This window comes from Anas platyrhynchos, chromosome 1 (assembly GCF_047663525.1).
Source record: "Anas platyrhynchos isolate ZD024472 breed Pekin duck chromosome 1, IASCAAS_PekinDuck_T2T, whole genome shotgun sequence".
Taxonomy (NCBI): Eukaryota; Metazoa; Chordata; class Aves; order Anseriformes; family Anatidae; genus Anas; species Anas platyrhynchos.
This window is the reverse complement of record NC_092587.1, coordinates 69,562,049-69,576,557: the sequence shown is the minus strand read 5'-3', so window position 1 is coordinate 69,576,557 and position 14,509 is coordinate 69,562,049. Positions and strand designations below refer to the sequence as shown.

Here is a 14,509-nt window from a genome sequence, read left to right as displayed (position 1 = left end):
AATTTGTTCTGTTTCTTCACTTCTCAAAGAGCTACACACCCAGGTTCCCTCTAAGCTTCTGGCTTTTATCTACAAAGTTTGGTTAGCCAGGCAACAGCAGCTGAAAATCATGCTTCAGGATGTTCTAGAGAAATGGAAAAGATAATGCAAGGGAGTTGGACTGCAGTGAGTGAAAAGAACAGGGCAGATCTGAAGGGAAAAGGTACTGTGGATCCACCTTGCTTGCCGAAATACAGGAGCAGTTAGCCTCAGTACACATTTGTGCAAGCTTGTTTGTTTTCTTCCTGGGGCCTGAGTAGGTGCAGCTGTGCAGCACAGGGCTGCACACCAATGCAGACATAGCCTTAGGCTGACACAAGATGTCCTCTGTCACTCACATTCAGAAGAAATTAACATATGAAAGGAAACCTTTACTTTTTCTCCCTGAATACAAGTGAAACCATACGGTTCTCTTCCCTTCAGTCACCACTTATGTGTATGAATGCATATGGCTGCACATATAGTACACCTTTTACTTCAAAAGGCCTGAGTTGCACCTCCTGCTACTTGTTCTATGCCTCTATAAACATGGCAGAGGAACCAGACCATCACCACCCCTTGTCTATGGCCAAGGTGGCCTTGTCTATGGCCAAGGTGGCCTCCAAAGGCTTGGAAACATTCTCCAATCACAATTATGCACTAGCACTTTAATCATATACATTGGAATCTGGTTTTGGTTTATGATCATTGCTATCTGTTATCTAAACAAAACACACACACAAAAAATGAACACCATATTCTAAAATATCATTGAACCATTTGCCATTCCATTTGTAATTATATATAAGTATATATGTTTCAGAAAAGTAAACGCATATTCTTCACATGAATAAGGCTCCACTTACAGTTAAATGATTTAAATGTGTGGACTTGCCAAGTAACTTCATTACCATGCATAACTTATCACCAATACATAAGAATAAGAAAATTACATATTGCACTTTTTGTTCAAAAGATAAAATATGATGGTTCTACTCTGGTATCTTCACATGAGGCTGTGATTTAAACAAGTGATAGTTGAGCTTAGAAATCAAATGCAAGCCAGGTATGCACTTCTTTTTCTGGAATGAGGACCATATGGCAAACAGCTGTACTCTAACATATATTGATATCTAATACCTTAAGGGTCTTACTTGGCAGCAAGAACAGGTTGGTTATGATCAATGTATTGCTTTTGCATGTCACAGCTGTTTCTGAAGCCCTCGCCTCTTTCTAACTTGTCATTGTGATCCTCTACCTTGTTCTTCATGCTTTCAGAAACTCAGTATTTCACAGTATTTCCTGTGAAGCTGAAAATCACCCAAGTGAGAAGATTTACAGGATTGGAAGGGGGAATTCTCAAGAAAACCCATTCAATCTATGAATCATGTTGTTTTCAAACAATGATTTTAGCCTGGAATAACTCCACTAAAATAACACTAATTTCAGATTTAATTAGGCAAAAATACTTTCATTTTCTAACAAGCATTATCTTGAGAAAGATGAGATTATTTTGGTAATTTCAGAACACAGAAGGAGCATCACTTCCTAGAGCACTTGCTCTTCCCTCTCTTTGCCTGTTTTCATAAAAGTTAGATTCTCTGTAGCAGAACTGGCTCCTGATCAGAACAGATTCCAGCCCTGCCTGGACACAAACTACGCATAGGTTTGTACTTGAGTTATTGAGTCCTTCTGGCATATGAAGGACAAAAGGACAATTAAGGGACACTGTTGCTCCCCCAGGCTACACACATTTCAACTACATAGTTGGAAGATTGGAGTTGTTATAAAATAGTCATTGTCATCATAAGAGTGAATCTACATGAATTGCAACAAAACCACAGATATAACAGAGGAAACGTTCTTTAAAAATGTTACATCTTGTTCTCATTACAAAGTTAATTGTACTTTAGATCAGCACTTTATTGCTTTAAAAATGTTTAATGACATTTAATGTTATATCTGTTCTTTCCAAAACAGACACTTGTTATATAAATGAACATACCATGTAGTTATTGGGATAATTATTAGGACAAAGATACTTAAGACAAAATGTTGGTTAATTTTTTTCCTTTTAAGCAATCCTAAAGAAAAAGCTTTTCAGAACAGAGCCAATTTACATATTCTTTCATTTAAGTTAGAAACCCTTATACTCTTTAAAATATAAAACTGAAAATCTGCTAAAAATAGCAACTTTTTTTCCAGTTTTCCAGTACGGATTGATGAGATGTTGGTGTTTGTGTGTGTGTTTGTGTAGTTTTCTGTTTGTTTAGGGTTTAAATGTCCCTTGCAGAGTATAAGTACCTATTAAAGGTCATCTTTAGTCTGAGATAAAAGTAATGCAGAAGATGACACAATTGCATTTCAATAAGGTTAATAAACCCTAACCTGAAATAGGCTTAAATCATGACATATTCAAATCTACAGAAACTGCACCTGTTTAAGCCCTGGGAATAATTGCATAGTATAAGCCTATTCCTTGAATAACATTTAATGAATCAAAACACCATTTTAAAAAAGCCAAAGGTATGAAAGGAAACAAATATTGGTAGGACCATCCATTTTACACCAAATAGAAGCATTAAAAGTCACTTTTAAAATTACTGTGTCTTTCTCTGAGTAGCTTCTGATTGCAGTAACTGATGTTTTTTTCCAAAATGCAGTCAGGCCATAGAAAAGTATATCTGGAATGAATAGAATAATTTCAACACTCCGTATTTCTTCAGGACATATAATTACTAATTAATAAAAGCAAGGACTTCTGGCACATTTTGCATTCACTGTAGCCAGTGAAACTTCTGCTTGACTCAGTGAGAGAATGACTGGACCCTTTCTACAGCAAAGATGATAAATTATCATTACTGTTTAGTAACATTCAAAATAGTACTTGAGGTCTTGCTAAACAGACAACATAAGCAGCTTAGAGAAAAAGGTAGCAGCTGTAATAATTTGTTAACTGCTGCTTCACAATGGTTAATAGGAACCTTAATGTTCTCCTTGCATGTACTATGTACTGGGTATAATGAAAATTTTTTTGCTAAATTTCTACTCAATACATGTTCACACCTGTAAATTAATTTAAAATAGTAATGTTGTGATTAGATGTTTGACCAACAGATTATGTGTTTTGGCACCTCAGCATGAGCTAAACACACATAAAAATGTGATAGGTCTGATTATATCACATGCTAAAAACTGCAGTATCTGAAGCTAGAACCATGTGAAGTAGCTAAGGCAGCAGGAAGTGCTGCCATGAGAATATCAGACTTCATCTTTGAATTAGCACAGATTCAGTGTACATCTTTGAAGACAGATATCAAGAATAGACACTGCTCCTTTGGAAATGTTAGTGGATGTAGTGGCTGTTTGTTTGTGAAACTGACTTTTCCCTTCCCACTTTCAATGGGATTATTCATAGAACTACAGTTTTCAGCCTTGGAGCTAAAGTACTGTGACTTCTAGCTAATCAAGGGGACAGTTTCAAATTTTTCTTAAACCAAAGATTGCATAAAAATCTAGGTACTTACACAGTAAAGTGATAGATAAAACACTTCCATCCACTGGGCCTCTCCAGGAAGTTGTAGACATTTCCCTGTGTACTAGTTTTAGTTGAGTAACGGCTGTGGAAACACTTTGCTGTACAGGCCCTGTGGACTTCACTTGCTGTCACGACTGAAGCCTTCATGCCTTCCTTGGGGTTACAGGGAATTCCAGATCCATTATTCACTGGGGCATCTGGACCCAGCGCCACCGAAGAGTACTGCATGTTGCTTGAGCTCCCCCTGACTTTCAGCAAGGTTGCATATTTCCTATTTCCATTCAGACTACTAAGCTGGGAAGTGGAGCCTTGGATCTGTCCACAGAGGTTGTACATTGAGTGCCCAATGGTTTCTCCATTATCACAGGACATTCTTTAGCAACGCGCAGGTATTACTAACCCTGATCAATATTTAAAATCATAGAAGAAGGTATTGTATATCCTCCTTGCCCAGAGCGTTCTCCAGCAGCTGATAAGGTGACTTTCTGCTTTTATCATGGACCTTCTCTGTGACACGAGCGTGTGAGCTGTCAGCCTGTCACCAGCTGTCACTGAGAACCTCTGAAATTAAATAAGAACAACTTATTAGACAAACTATACGTGCTAGGGACCAGATGTAATGGGCTAGAAAAGGAGAGAGATTAAGATTTTTTGAGAGAAAAAGAAAATTAAGAATCAAAGTTACATTTTTAAAGGAAAAAGCTTAAAACTATTAAAATGCTGCAACATCACAAACTGCAGCAGAGTTGTCTTGAGAGCTGATCCCATGATATTATTTTAAGCCAAGCAGATCTTGAATTGTCCTGTTTAGACACGGAACTGTGATATTTTCCCAGCATTTATAAAATTACTGTTGCCTGAAGCACACTAAATGGAGGTTTTGAACTTCAGCACCTACATAGCAAGATATCTTACCTAGAAAGCCAATGTTACAGAAAGATTTTAAGAATAAAATAAATTATTTCAATCCCCTCATGAGAGCTGATCTTGCAATCCACTGTACTCAGATACAATTTTTCCTCACATGTAAACAGGAATATGCCATTAATGCTAAATATCATTGGGAGGTTAATATTGTCACAAGGGAAAAGATCAAAGATGTCTGGCCTGATTCTTGATTTTCTTCAAGCCATTTAAAGTTTGCTGCTAACTTTGCTATTCTCTAGGTATTTTCTTGAGACAATAGAACAGAAAATAATTCTCTTATAGTTCAGTATATACTGGTCATGAGACAGACCTAGATTGCTGCTAATATACAGATATGAGCAGTAATATTAATCTTTTTGACAGACTGAGAGCAGCTCACTCTGAAGTGTCACTATTTGTATTGCCTTGTTTCTTACACACAACCATGAAAAGTTTCCTTATTCAAAATTCTTCAGTAAAATGAAAATGTTATGAAAGTTTTAAAAATATTAGAGGTATAATGAAAGATACTTTTAACTTCAAAGCACCAGGTACTGCTGATGTTAATGTCAAAATTATGTTTGTAATGTGATATTGTAATGTACTGTGTCATCCACAATCTAAAGCCCCTATACCTAGGGGTTGCATCTGACTGCTCTGCCATCAGAAGAGACTCACACCCATACTTTGAGTTTTTTAGCCTCATCAAAACTGAGGGAGAGAGAAAAGTTTCCTTTGTCCCCTCGTTTTAAATTACGATTATTTTCTGTTGCTTAAACATCCTCTTGCATAACAGATAAACTTCCATTGAAGTACATAGAAACAAGTCCTCTTAAATTACTCTATAAAATTTTTACATGGGGTACTGGGGTTGTTACAATGTGCTCATTTCTTAACACCGGTAATGGTAAAATGGACTGATGTGCTTCTACATTAATCCTACAGCAGATAGAGAAATGCTTCCTTTCCCTCATCTGTTCTCTTAACAATGAAAAACTGTCAGAAATAAACAATAAAGCAAAACCACAAAGCCCCTCAGCCAAGCTGACCTAAAGCAATAAAACAACATCTGTCAGAAGTTCACTCCCTCTGTATCATTTGTTTTATGGTGCTGAGGCTACCTCAACAATTAACCAGCACTTGTCAATGTAGCCTTAGCAGGGACTGGCTACCCAGCTGTTGCAAACAAAACTGCCTGAAACACATTTGCTAGCCTGCTTAATCACAACAGGGGTTCCCACAAAATCAGAAATAAAGCACAGGGGAAAAAAAAAAAAGAAAAAAAAAGAAAAAAAAAGGCAATAGTACCTACGCTCCTGTTGTGTGTCCCTCTATTCCTTTTCTTTGTTGCTCCCTCAGCTCTATATGGCAGATTCTCTGGATAGGTGCAGGCAGAGCTGCTGCCTAGCTCTGCCTCGTGGCTTATCAAGTCCCACCCTGACTAATCCAGGGTCCCTCCCTTTTATCTGCCGTATTTGGCTGCTCTTGGAAAAGGCAAAGAAAGAACTGTACGACACTTCTGACAATTTACTTGTGCTTCTTCCTGTTGTCAAAACCAGCAATCACAAGCAACAACTTAATTTTACTGAGGATCATCTTGCCCACTCTGTTTCTTATCTGCATACACTTAATTGCAACTGGTTAATATTAGCATTTCTTTACTTCACACCTTTTACAATTTGAATTTGGTGTTGGTTCAAGCTAGCAGGAGGCTCTGCAGCACCAGAATATAATATTCCAGATAGTACCAGTGGGCCATTGAAAAGGACTGATACCCAGTTGGAGCCTGAGAAATCCTTCACTAGGTTTTTGCTCATGTTTCCTCCTTGAAATGCCTTCCACATCAATTAATAACTTCTCTGCTGTATTAACTTTTCCCAATGGTAATTTCCTAAATGCAAAAACTATTACCTAGTCTAACCTCTGACCTCTCCCAAATACAACTGTTCAAGCTGTAAATAATTAATCAAAGTGTGCAGGGGAAAAAAAATAATCTGAAAACAAACAAATCAACCAACCAATATAACCAATACACAACTTGGATATTTTATGGTTTAAAATCTGTTTATTCTGAGGGAAAAGTAGAATACACTTACAGTTTTAATGTAAATGTGGAAACTCAACATATGAGCAGCTGGTCTGAAATCACTGAAAAAAAAAAAAAAAAAAAACATAAAATGGGACATCTGACTTTTATTTTTTGACTAGGCAAAATAAAATGATTTCGTGTTTAGTTTTTAACAGTTCTCTCTGCACTTTTCCTTTCTGAACTCCAGATAAACACCTTTCTAGCAAATATGTTAAGAAGAGCACTCAGCCATAGAACAGTTTTCAATCCACGTAATGTGCACTATGAATACCAATATTTTTCATTGCAAGGACATGCTGAATATAAATTATCAAGACTTGTATACTATGATATCAGAAGGACGGCCAAAGGTGACACTGGGCTTCCATTCACTCTGAAACACTTGACAATTAAAATATATTGTAGCATTTTATAATATAAGGGATGAACTGAGGGGTTAAATTACCTTTTATGCATGTTGGCAATAATTATTATTTTAGTACTAATATAGATAGTCTCCAAGGATAACTGCTTGTCCCAGATTAGTATCTAACAGTTCTGTAAATTCCTCATTTCCATGATGGAATTGTTGTAAGAAATCAAGATTGACTCCTTCAGTTATGTAGATTTTTTCTCTGTTTGAAATGAAAATATTTTATTGGAAAAACAAAACAGAAAATACAGGTTCTTCAATAAATGCTTAAAATTGACTGGCAGCTAGCAAATGTGATGCCCATCTACAAGAAGGGCCAAAAGAAGGATCGGGGAAACTACAGACCTGTCAGTCTGACCTCAGTGCTAGGGAAGCTCATGAAGCATATTACCTTGAGTGCCATCATGCAGCACTCACAGGACAACCAGGTGATCAGGCCCAAATAGTATGGGTTTATCAAAGACAGGTCCTGCTTGATGAACCCAATCTCCTTCTAGAGCTAGGTGACGCACAGTGGATGAGTGAAAGGCTGTGGATGTGGTCTACCTAGACTTCAGTAACATTTTTGACAATGTTTCCCACAGCATTCTCCTGAAGAAGCTGGCTGCTCGAGGCTTGTATAGGTGTATGTTATGCTTGGTTAAAAACTGGCTGGGTGGCTGGGCCCAAAGAGGAATGAATGCGAAAGCTGCCCAGCGGAAAGGGACTGGGGGATATTGGTCATTAGCATCTGGAAAGAGACAGTAGTGTGGTCAGGTAGCCAAGAAAGCCAGCAGTATCCTGGCTTCTATCAGAAATATTATGCTCAGCAAGACTAGTGAAGAGATTGTCCCCTCGTACTTGGCTCTGGTGAGGGCACACCTCGAATACTGTGTTATTTTGGGCCCCTTGCTACAAGAATGATATTGAGGTGCTGGAGCATTTACAGAGAAGGGCAACAAAACTGGTGAAGGGTCTAGAAAACAAGTCTTTTGGGGTGCAGCTGAGGTAGCTGGGGTTATTCTGCTTGGAGAAAATAAGGCTCAGGGGAGACCTTATTGTACTTTACAATTACCTTAAAGGAGGTTGTAGTGAGGTGGGGATAGGACTTTTCTCCCAAGCACCAAGTAATAAGACAAGGGGAAATAGCCTCAAGTTGCACCAGGGAAGGTTTATGTAGGATATTAGGAGAAACTCCTTTACTGGAAGAGTCGTGTGGCATCGGAATAGGCTGCCCAGGGGAGTGGTTGAGTCCCTGGAGGTCTTCAAGAAATGTGTAGATGTAGAGTTTAGGAGCATGGTTCAGTGGTGGACTTTTCGGTACTGGATTAAAGGTTGGAATAGATGATCTTAGAGGTCTTTTCCAAACCTTCCACAAAGAATATATGTGTACTTCATGTAACTTTTTGGTACTTTATGCTGTCTCCCAGTACAAGGAGGGGGGAGATAAAAGCTGAAAGATAATGGTAAACAGTTGGCAAAGGAGTGTGATTTCCTCTATAACAAGGAACTGTGAAAAGCATTCACTTCCAGGACTTCTGCTCCATAGTTCAGCCATGTTTCAAATGTATTGATATCTGCTGATGCCATCACAGACTCTGTGTGCCATGGGAAGTATACGTCACACGTGTTTTCACAGAGCAGTGATCTGTATGGTTTAATAGCTATATGGTAAGGACAGTGCTGGCCCTGGTAAAAACAGATCTGATATTAAAGAGTTCAGGAGATCCACACCAGAAAGAAAATAATCCTGGGATGTCATGGCTTCAGGCATCACCATTCTTGATCTCATTGGGCACAGCAATAACCTTACATTGTGATGAAACAAGTGTGACAAAGCATACAACCTTGCTAATTATTCTGCCATTTCAGTAGTCTTTTGGAAAGAAGGCAACTGTTAAACAAAAGTCTTGAAAATAAGAAGTTTATATCATGAGTGTATTTTTTTAACTCGGCATTATATGGTAAATAAGAATATTTTGTTTATTGAAAGCCAGCAACACAGGGTCCTGATCCTGTTTGCCATTTTAGGCACTGTCATAAATCAAGCAATAATAGTAATGCATTACATGAGAAATATTTTTTATAACGCTGGAGCAAAATTTTGCAGATCTACCTGGACCACAGAGAACAGCCTGGTGTGCAGTTCTTTGAGGTTAGCGTTATTTACTAGGTCAGAATTTTTAAAATAATTACATTATAATTATAGTATATCTTTACAGAAACCCATATTATTTTTAATACCTGAATAAATGGGAATAAAAGCATTAAATAAATTGTATGAACTAAGGGCAAAGTATTTGATAATATGTTTATGTTGCATTAAATGAAGACAAAATTACAGCTTGAAATGTTGTACCTATTCTAGTTGATGAAGAGGTATCAGTTAGCAGCCATGGAGAGCTTTCAAATAATAAGAGACAATATAAATTCTTTTACAGTGAACCTCAACTGTTACTTGACTCCTATCTTCAATTATATTAAGTGTTCTAGCATTGTTTTATTGGGTTTGTTTAAATCATTACTGATGCATTAGAGAAGGATACTGTTGTCAGTATTACTATAGTAACAGAATGCCATTAAAAGTGGATGTTTATTATAAGTATTTAAAAGATGGATAAAAATATAGTTATTGATTCAGGATAGCCTTTTTTTTTTTCATTGGAACTGTGTGTTGTAATGGAAAAATATTGAAAGATAACAACGCTCTCTTAAGGATAAGTACAGTTGTGCACCATATGTTTATATGTGCGAGCTTAAAGTGTTGATTAAGATATTCTGTTAATTTAGTTAAAGATTTCTGTAAAACTGTTTTCTGTAAGCTGTAGGCTCTACTACACAACATTCAATTGATTACGCAGGCCCCAGCAATCTTTCTTAAGGGAAATGTAATGTAAATAAGCAATATGATCACTTCAGCTGATATTAAAGACAAGAAAACTACTCTGAAATTCTTCATGTATAATAATAGGATACAAAGTATGTTATTTTAAAGAGTTGGCATGTCATGTTGTGTTCCCCCCCCTTCCCACACACACACTAATAATAGCACTGGCAGGTGTTTTTTTCTGCTTTTCTTAAATAAGAAAACAGCTCTGATTGGGTGGGCTATTTTTTTGTTTCACTCCAGTGGATTTTGTAGCCTATTCATATAACCCTGCATTACTTCTGCATCAGCAGTTTTCAGAGTATCACAAATATAAAAAAGGGATAATGTGGTGATGAATAAGCTGAATATGATGAGTTCAGCAATGAAAATCTGTATCTGAGGCACTTCAGCACTTCAGTTCATCACTTCGATCTACTTTTGTCTACCTTGGAGAAATCTGTAATTTTGTTTAGCTTGACCAACCCAATACAATAAAAACAAAGAAATCTATGACAAGACGGATTGATCTGTTTAAATGTAGCTGTAGAAAAGATTCTGCCTGGACAAAAATTAATCTAGAAGTCAGGATTTCTGAGATTAGTTTATTCTAGCAACTAACCCCTCCCCCCAAATGCTTCTTTAAAACACCCTTTTAAAGTATACTGGATGTTCACTTTCTTGAAGAAAATCTAACATGAACAGCAATGTGTTGAACATAGATCATTCCACTGAAAGCTAATGTTTAAACAATAATTGTGAATAACTGAAATGCTTTCTTTTTAGAAAAAGCATTAAAAATTTGAAGATGTTTTTAAAATAAATCAGTAACTTTTCATACTGCAGTCCAACACATGCAAGTGACCAATGCTAAAGTCATGAAATAAGAACTCCTAGTTAACATATAATACCTGCAGCTGGATCTGGCTCTGTTCCTGGCACTGTATGGTTTCAACAACAAAAGATCTCTCCTTATGTTATCCTAATGTGGAATGATAAAATTAAATGTGTGTTCCAGCAAGAATAAGAACATTCTTTTAAGAATATACAGCAGGACTTCAGTAATGTTGCCTAAATCATTGCTTAGTATTCACGAAGTTCACTAAATATATTGTTATTATAACCAAAGATTTATCAAACTTTATACACAAACATTATTCTCCATTTCATCTTCTTATACATAAGCTGACTTGCAAGGTTTCTGTCATGAGGAAATAGGTAGGAGCGTAGGTGTGTGTGAACACAGAAAGTGTTTCTCAGAACCTTGACAATGACATATCATTGTGAAGGCAACAGGGTGTGCATAACAAATACTCTGAGACTGAAAATGCAGTAACACTTTCTTTTAAATTGGAGAAGCAGGTACTATCTATAAGGGATATTTCTGAACCTATTATATGCTATTGAGTGCAATATGCAGTGCTATAATCAGTGCTATGTAGCCCATGTAATTAGCATGAAGAATATATATTCTGTGTTTCCAGAGGTATGTATGTGACTCTTACTATTAATATTCAATTTTGTAATTCAGGATAGATTTAACCTCTTGGAGCACTCAAGCCCCAGTCCTCTCTCTGATACCTAGCTCTCATTGATCCTTAATCGTCTTAGCATTAGAATTACCTTTCTGAGAATTTGAAGATTTATAAACTTCAATTAATTAATCTTAGTTTCTAGCAACTACTAGACACTTTTTAAGAATTTCTGCATTTCTTGTCTTTCTACCAGCTTTTGTTAGCAATAGGATGGATATTCCAGAATTGAAATTTTGTAAAATTAATAGAAATCTTGCAGAAAGTCTATTATTGAAAAGTTTGTATTGTAATTAACTTCAGCTATTAACAATTTTCCATTATTGAGTGCATGCTGAACAATGATTATGTTACTGTTGATGAAATAACTGTGAAGTCACTGTGAAATGCTATATTAAAAATCAGAAAGGTAAACAAAATTATGGGTACGTGGTAATTTGAAGCAAATAAAGCCAGAAACCTTGACTGTGACCAGGGATACAAGTATATTGCTACACAAAAGAAAGCAGAAACAACAGCAAAAAACCTGCTCTAATGCATCCGCACCCAGCAGGTTCTGAGAAGCAGAAAAACACCTGAAATTTAAGTAATCTAGCCATTTACAGGTTGAATTACAGATATTACAGTGTGATCATTTGGTTTCCAGTTTGAACTACCACAGGGCAGAACCCAATCACATTTTACTGAAGGAACAATTGATTTCTGAAGGACTGCTATGAAACAATAGTTTATCATGGCTGGGCACGTGTCCTTTACTGTCCCAAACACTCGGAAGTTGTGCATGGCGCTTTCTGATTGCACCATTGGGAAGAAACTCATCCTCTCTAAAAGCAAATGATTTCAAATTCTGCTCCAACACAGTAATAAAGTGTGTTTCAATTACAGTAGTAGCTGAAGGAGCCTGTCCTCACAGATTGCTGAAGCTGTTAGTTGCCTCCATCCTGCTTACAGGCTTATGGTGCTGGTGGTAGCAGCATTTACATCTGACCTATCTCATCCCACATTGCTGACATCTGCTTTTTAATTCCATTTTCATGTATCTCCGCAGCTGCTTGTGCCTGTGTTACCTCTCTTCTCTGGTGAAGGGCCTGGAACACAAGTCCTATGAGATGGAGCTGAGGGAACTGGGGTTGTTTAGTCTGGAGGAGGCTCAGGGGAGACCTTATTGCCCTCTCCAACTACCTGAAAGGAAGGTGTGGGGAGCTGGGGGTTGGCCTCTTCTCACATATAACTATCTAGTGATAGGACTAGAGGGAATGGCCTCAAGTTGCTCCAAGGAAGGTTCAGGTTAGAAATGAGGAGACATTTCTTCTCTGTGAGAGCACTCAGGCATTGGAACGGCTTGCCTAGGGAGGTGGTGGAGTCACCTTAACTGGGGGTGTTTAAGGAAAGGTTGGATGTGGTGCTTGGGGACATGGTTTAGTGGGTGATGTTGGTAGTAGGGGGTTGGTTGGACCAGATGATCTTGAAGGTCTTTTCCAACCTTAATGATTCTAGGATTCTATGATTCCCCTGCTTTGGACACAAAGACACACAAGGACACAGAAGAGATCGTATGAAGGCGCTGAGAAGGTATACATAGCTGCTTATGAGATGGAGAAACTGCCTTCGGCAAGAAACGCGAGCCGAGACGCAGCCCAGCATCCCTGGGCCAGAGAACGGCTGGTGCTAGGACAGAGGTGGCGCTAAGACGGCAGATGCCAGTAGAGAAGCCGAGATTATTACTGAGCGTGACCCCACTTCGCTTTCCTGGCTTTCCTTACCCTTTGCCCCTCCCTCCTCCCCCTTCTCCAGAAGGGATAAAAACTTTTTTCAGCGCTTTATCAAGCATTTCCTCCCTGCTCGTTCTTCCCCTCCCCTTTATGGGCAGGAAACCCCACCCAGAGCTCTTCGCCTCTCCAGCTATCTTGGCCCGCGGCAGCCTCCGTGCTGCTGGGAGGAATGGGGGCGCTCTGCGGGCGCAGAACTCCCTAAGATGGCGGCGGCGCTGGTGGGGCCGGGCCCGCGGGCCGTGCTTGCCCGCTGCTGCCGGGCGGCTGGGCTGGCGGCTTACTCCTCCGTGCCCGCCGGCAGCACGGGGGAAGGCCAGCAACGGGAAGGTGAGGGCGGGGGGGCGGCTCTCGGGCTGCGCCTGGCTCGCGTTTGCAACCGAGGTGTTGTGTTCTTCCTTGTTCCAGCGGAGCTGCAGTGCGTTGTCTGAGTTTGTTCTGAGCGGCGGTGCCACGGGTTGCCGAGGGACTTGTGCTTGTGCTGTGTTTGCCCAAGCTGGGTGGTTTTGCTTGTTCTGAGCCCAGATGGGTCCAAACGCGCGGCACGCTGCAGGGCAGGGTTGTACCAGCAAGGTGCAGCCTACGAGGCTGCGTGGACGTCTGCTGTGTGCAGGCTCAGGAGGCCAGGCTGCCGAGAGGGCCTTGGGGTGCTGTCAGGTGGTGAGCCTCAGGGCACTGTAGGAGTAAAAAATGGCCTAAGTCTGAAATCTTAGAACATGATCGGTACGAGTGAAGTGTGTCTGTGGGCGAATGCACCGCAAAAAAATGATAAGGGGTAATAAGAGGTAAAGGAACTCCGGCTGAGCTGTTGCAGAGACCCATATGTGTTTTTTGTTTTAGATTTCTGTATAGCAAGAAGAGGAAGAACAGAATCAGGGCCATAAAACATGCAAATAAGGAAGACAAAAGAACTGTCAATTTCAGGAGTTTTTCCTGAGACTTCTGAGGGTTAGGGGTGTAAAACAACAAGTCAACGAGAACAAAAGCATCCACTCATAAACTCCATTCGTTGATTTTTGCTAAATACGCACTGCATAGTAATGTGATAACTATGCAGGACAGCAACAATACATTGAATTTACTCTCTCCCCCCCTCCCACCAATAGCTGAAAACACATTTAATTCGTATAGGTACTATAGAATACACTTTAAGTATTTAAAAAAAATACTGCAACTCATTATTTTGTGTGCGTGTGTTTGAAGACAAGAAAGTGAAGATTTCTGTTTATACCAAAAATCCAGTGGGATTTGGTGGCTTCTGTATTTTTGTGAATCCCTTCCCACAGGTCCAACAGATGGCCGTTGATTTAAAAAAAAAAAAAAAAAAAAAAAAAGAGAGCCTAATGGTTCAGGCCTGCTAAAAGAGAGTAAACTTTGTGTTACTGTATGCTGCTTCTTCT

General features: G+C 38.9%; 2 protein-coding genes across 17 annotated transcripts in view; one reads left to right on the top strand and one right to left on the bottom strand.

Annotated features, from left to right (window-relative positions):
- Positions 1 to 5,913, bottom strand: part of LOC101792090 (potassium voltage-gated channel subfamily KQT member 1) — a 524,294-nt gene extending 518,381 nt beyond the window's left edge. For 14 of the 15 annotated variants that reach the window (XM_038173114.2, XM_038173122.2, XM_038173117.2 and 11 more), the window contains exons 1-2: positions 5,771 to 5,913; positions 3,546 to 4,117 (exon numbers count right to left, since the gene is read on the bottom strand). In XM_038173114.2, the coding sequence (XP_038029042.1) occupies positions 3,546 to 3,928 (383 nt within the window). In that variant the 5' untranslated portion in view covers positions 3,929 to 4,117; positions 5,771 to 5,913. The remainder of the gene's footprint in view (positions 1 to 3,545; positions 4,118 to 5,770) is intronic. The other variant, XM_038173115.2, reaches the window with a different exon arrangement.
- Positions 1 to 14,509, top strand: part of MRPS35 (mitochondrial ribosomal protein S35) — a 54,503-nt gene that overhangs the window by 17,661 nt on the left and 22,333 nt on the right. The window contains exon 1 of one of the 2 annotated variants that reach the window (XM_021273881.4): positions 13,209 to 13,439. The exons of the other annotated variant lie outside the window; for it this stretch is intronic. Coding sequence (XP_021129556.2) covers positions 13,316 to 13,439 — 124 coding nt within the window. The 5' untranslated portion in view covers positions 13,209 to 13,315. Of the gene's footprint in view, positions 1 to 13,208; positions 13,440 to 14,509 lie in introns of those variants that run through there. 2 annotated transcript variants of the gene reach the window in all.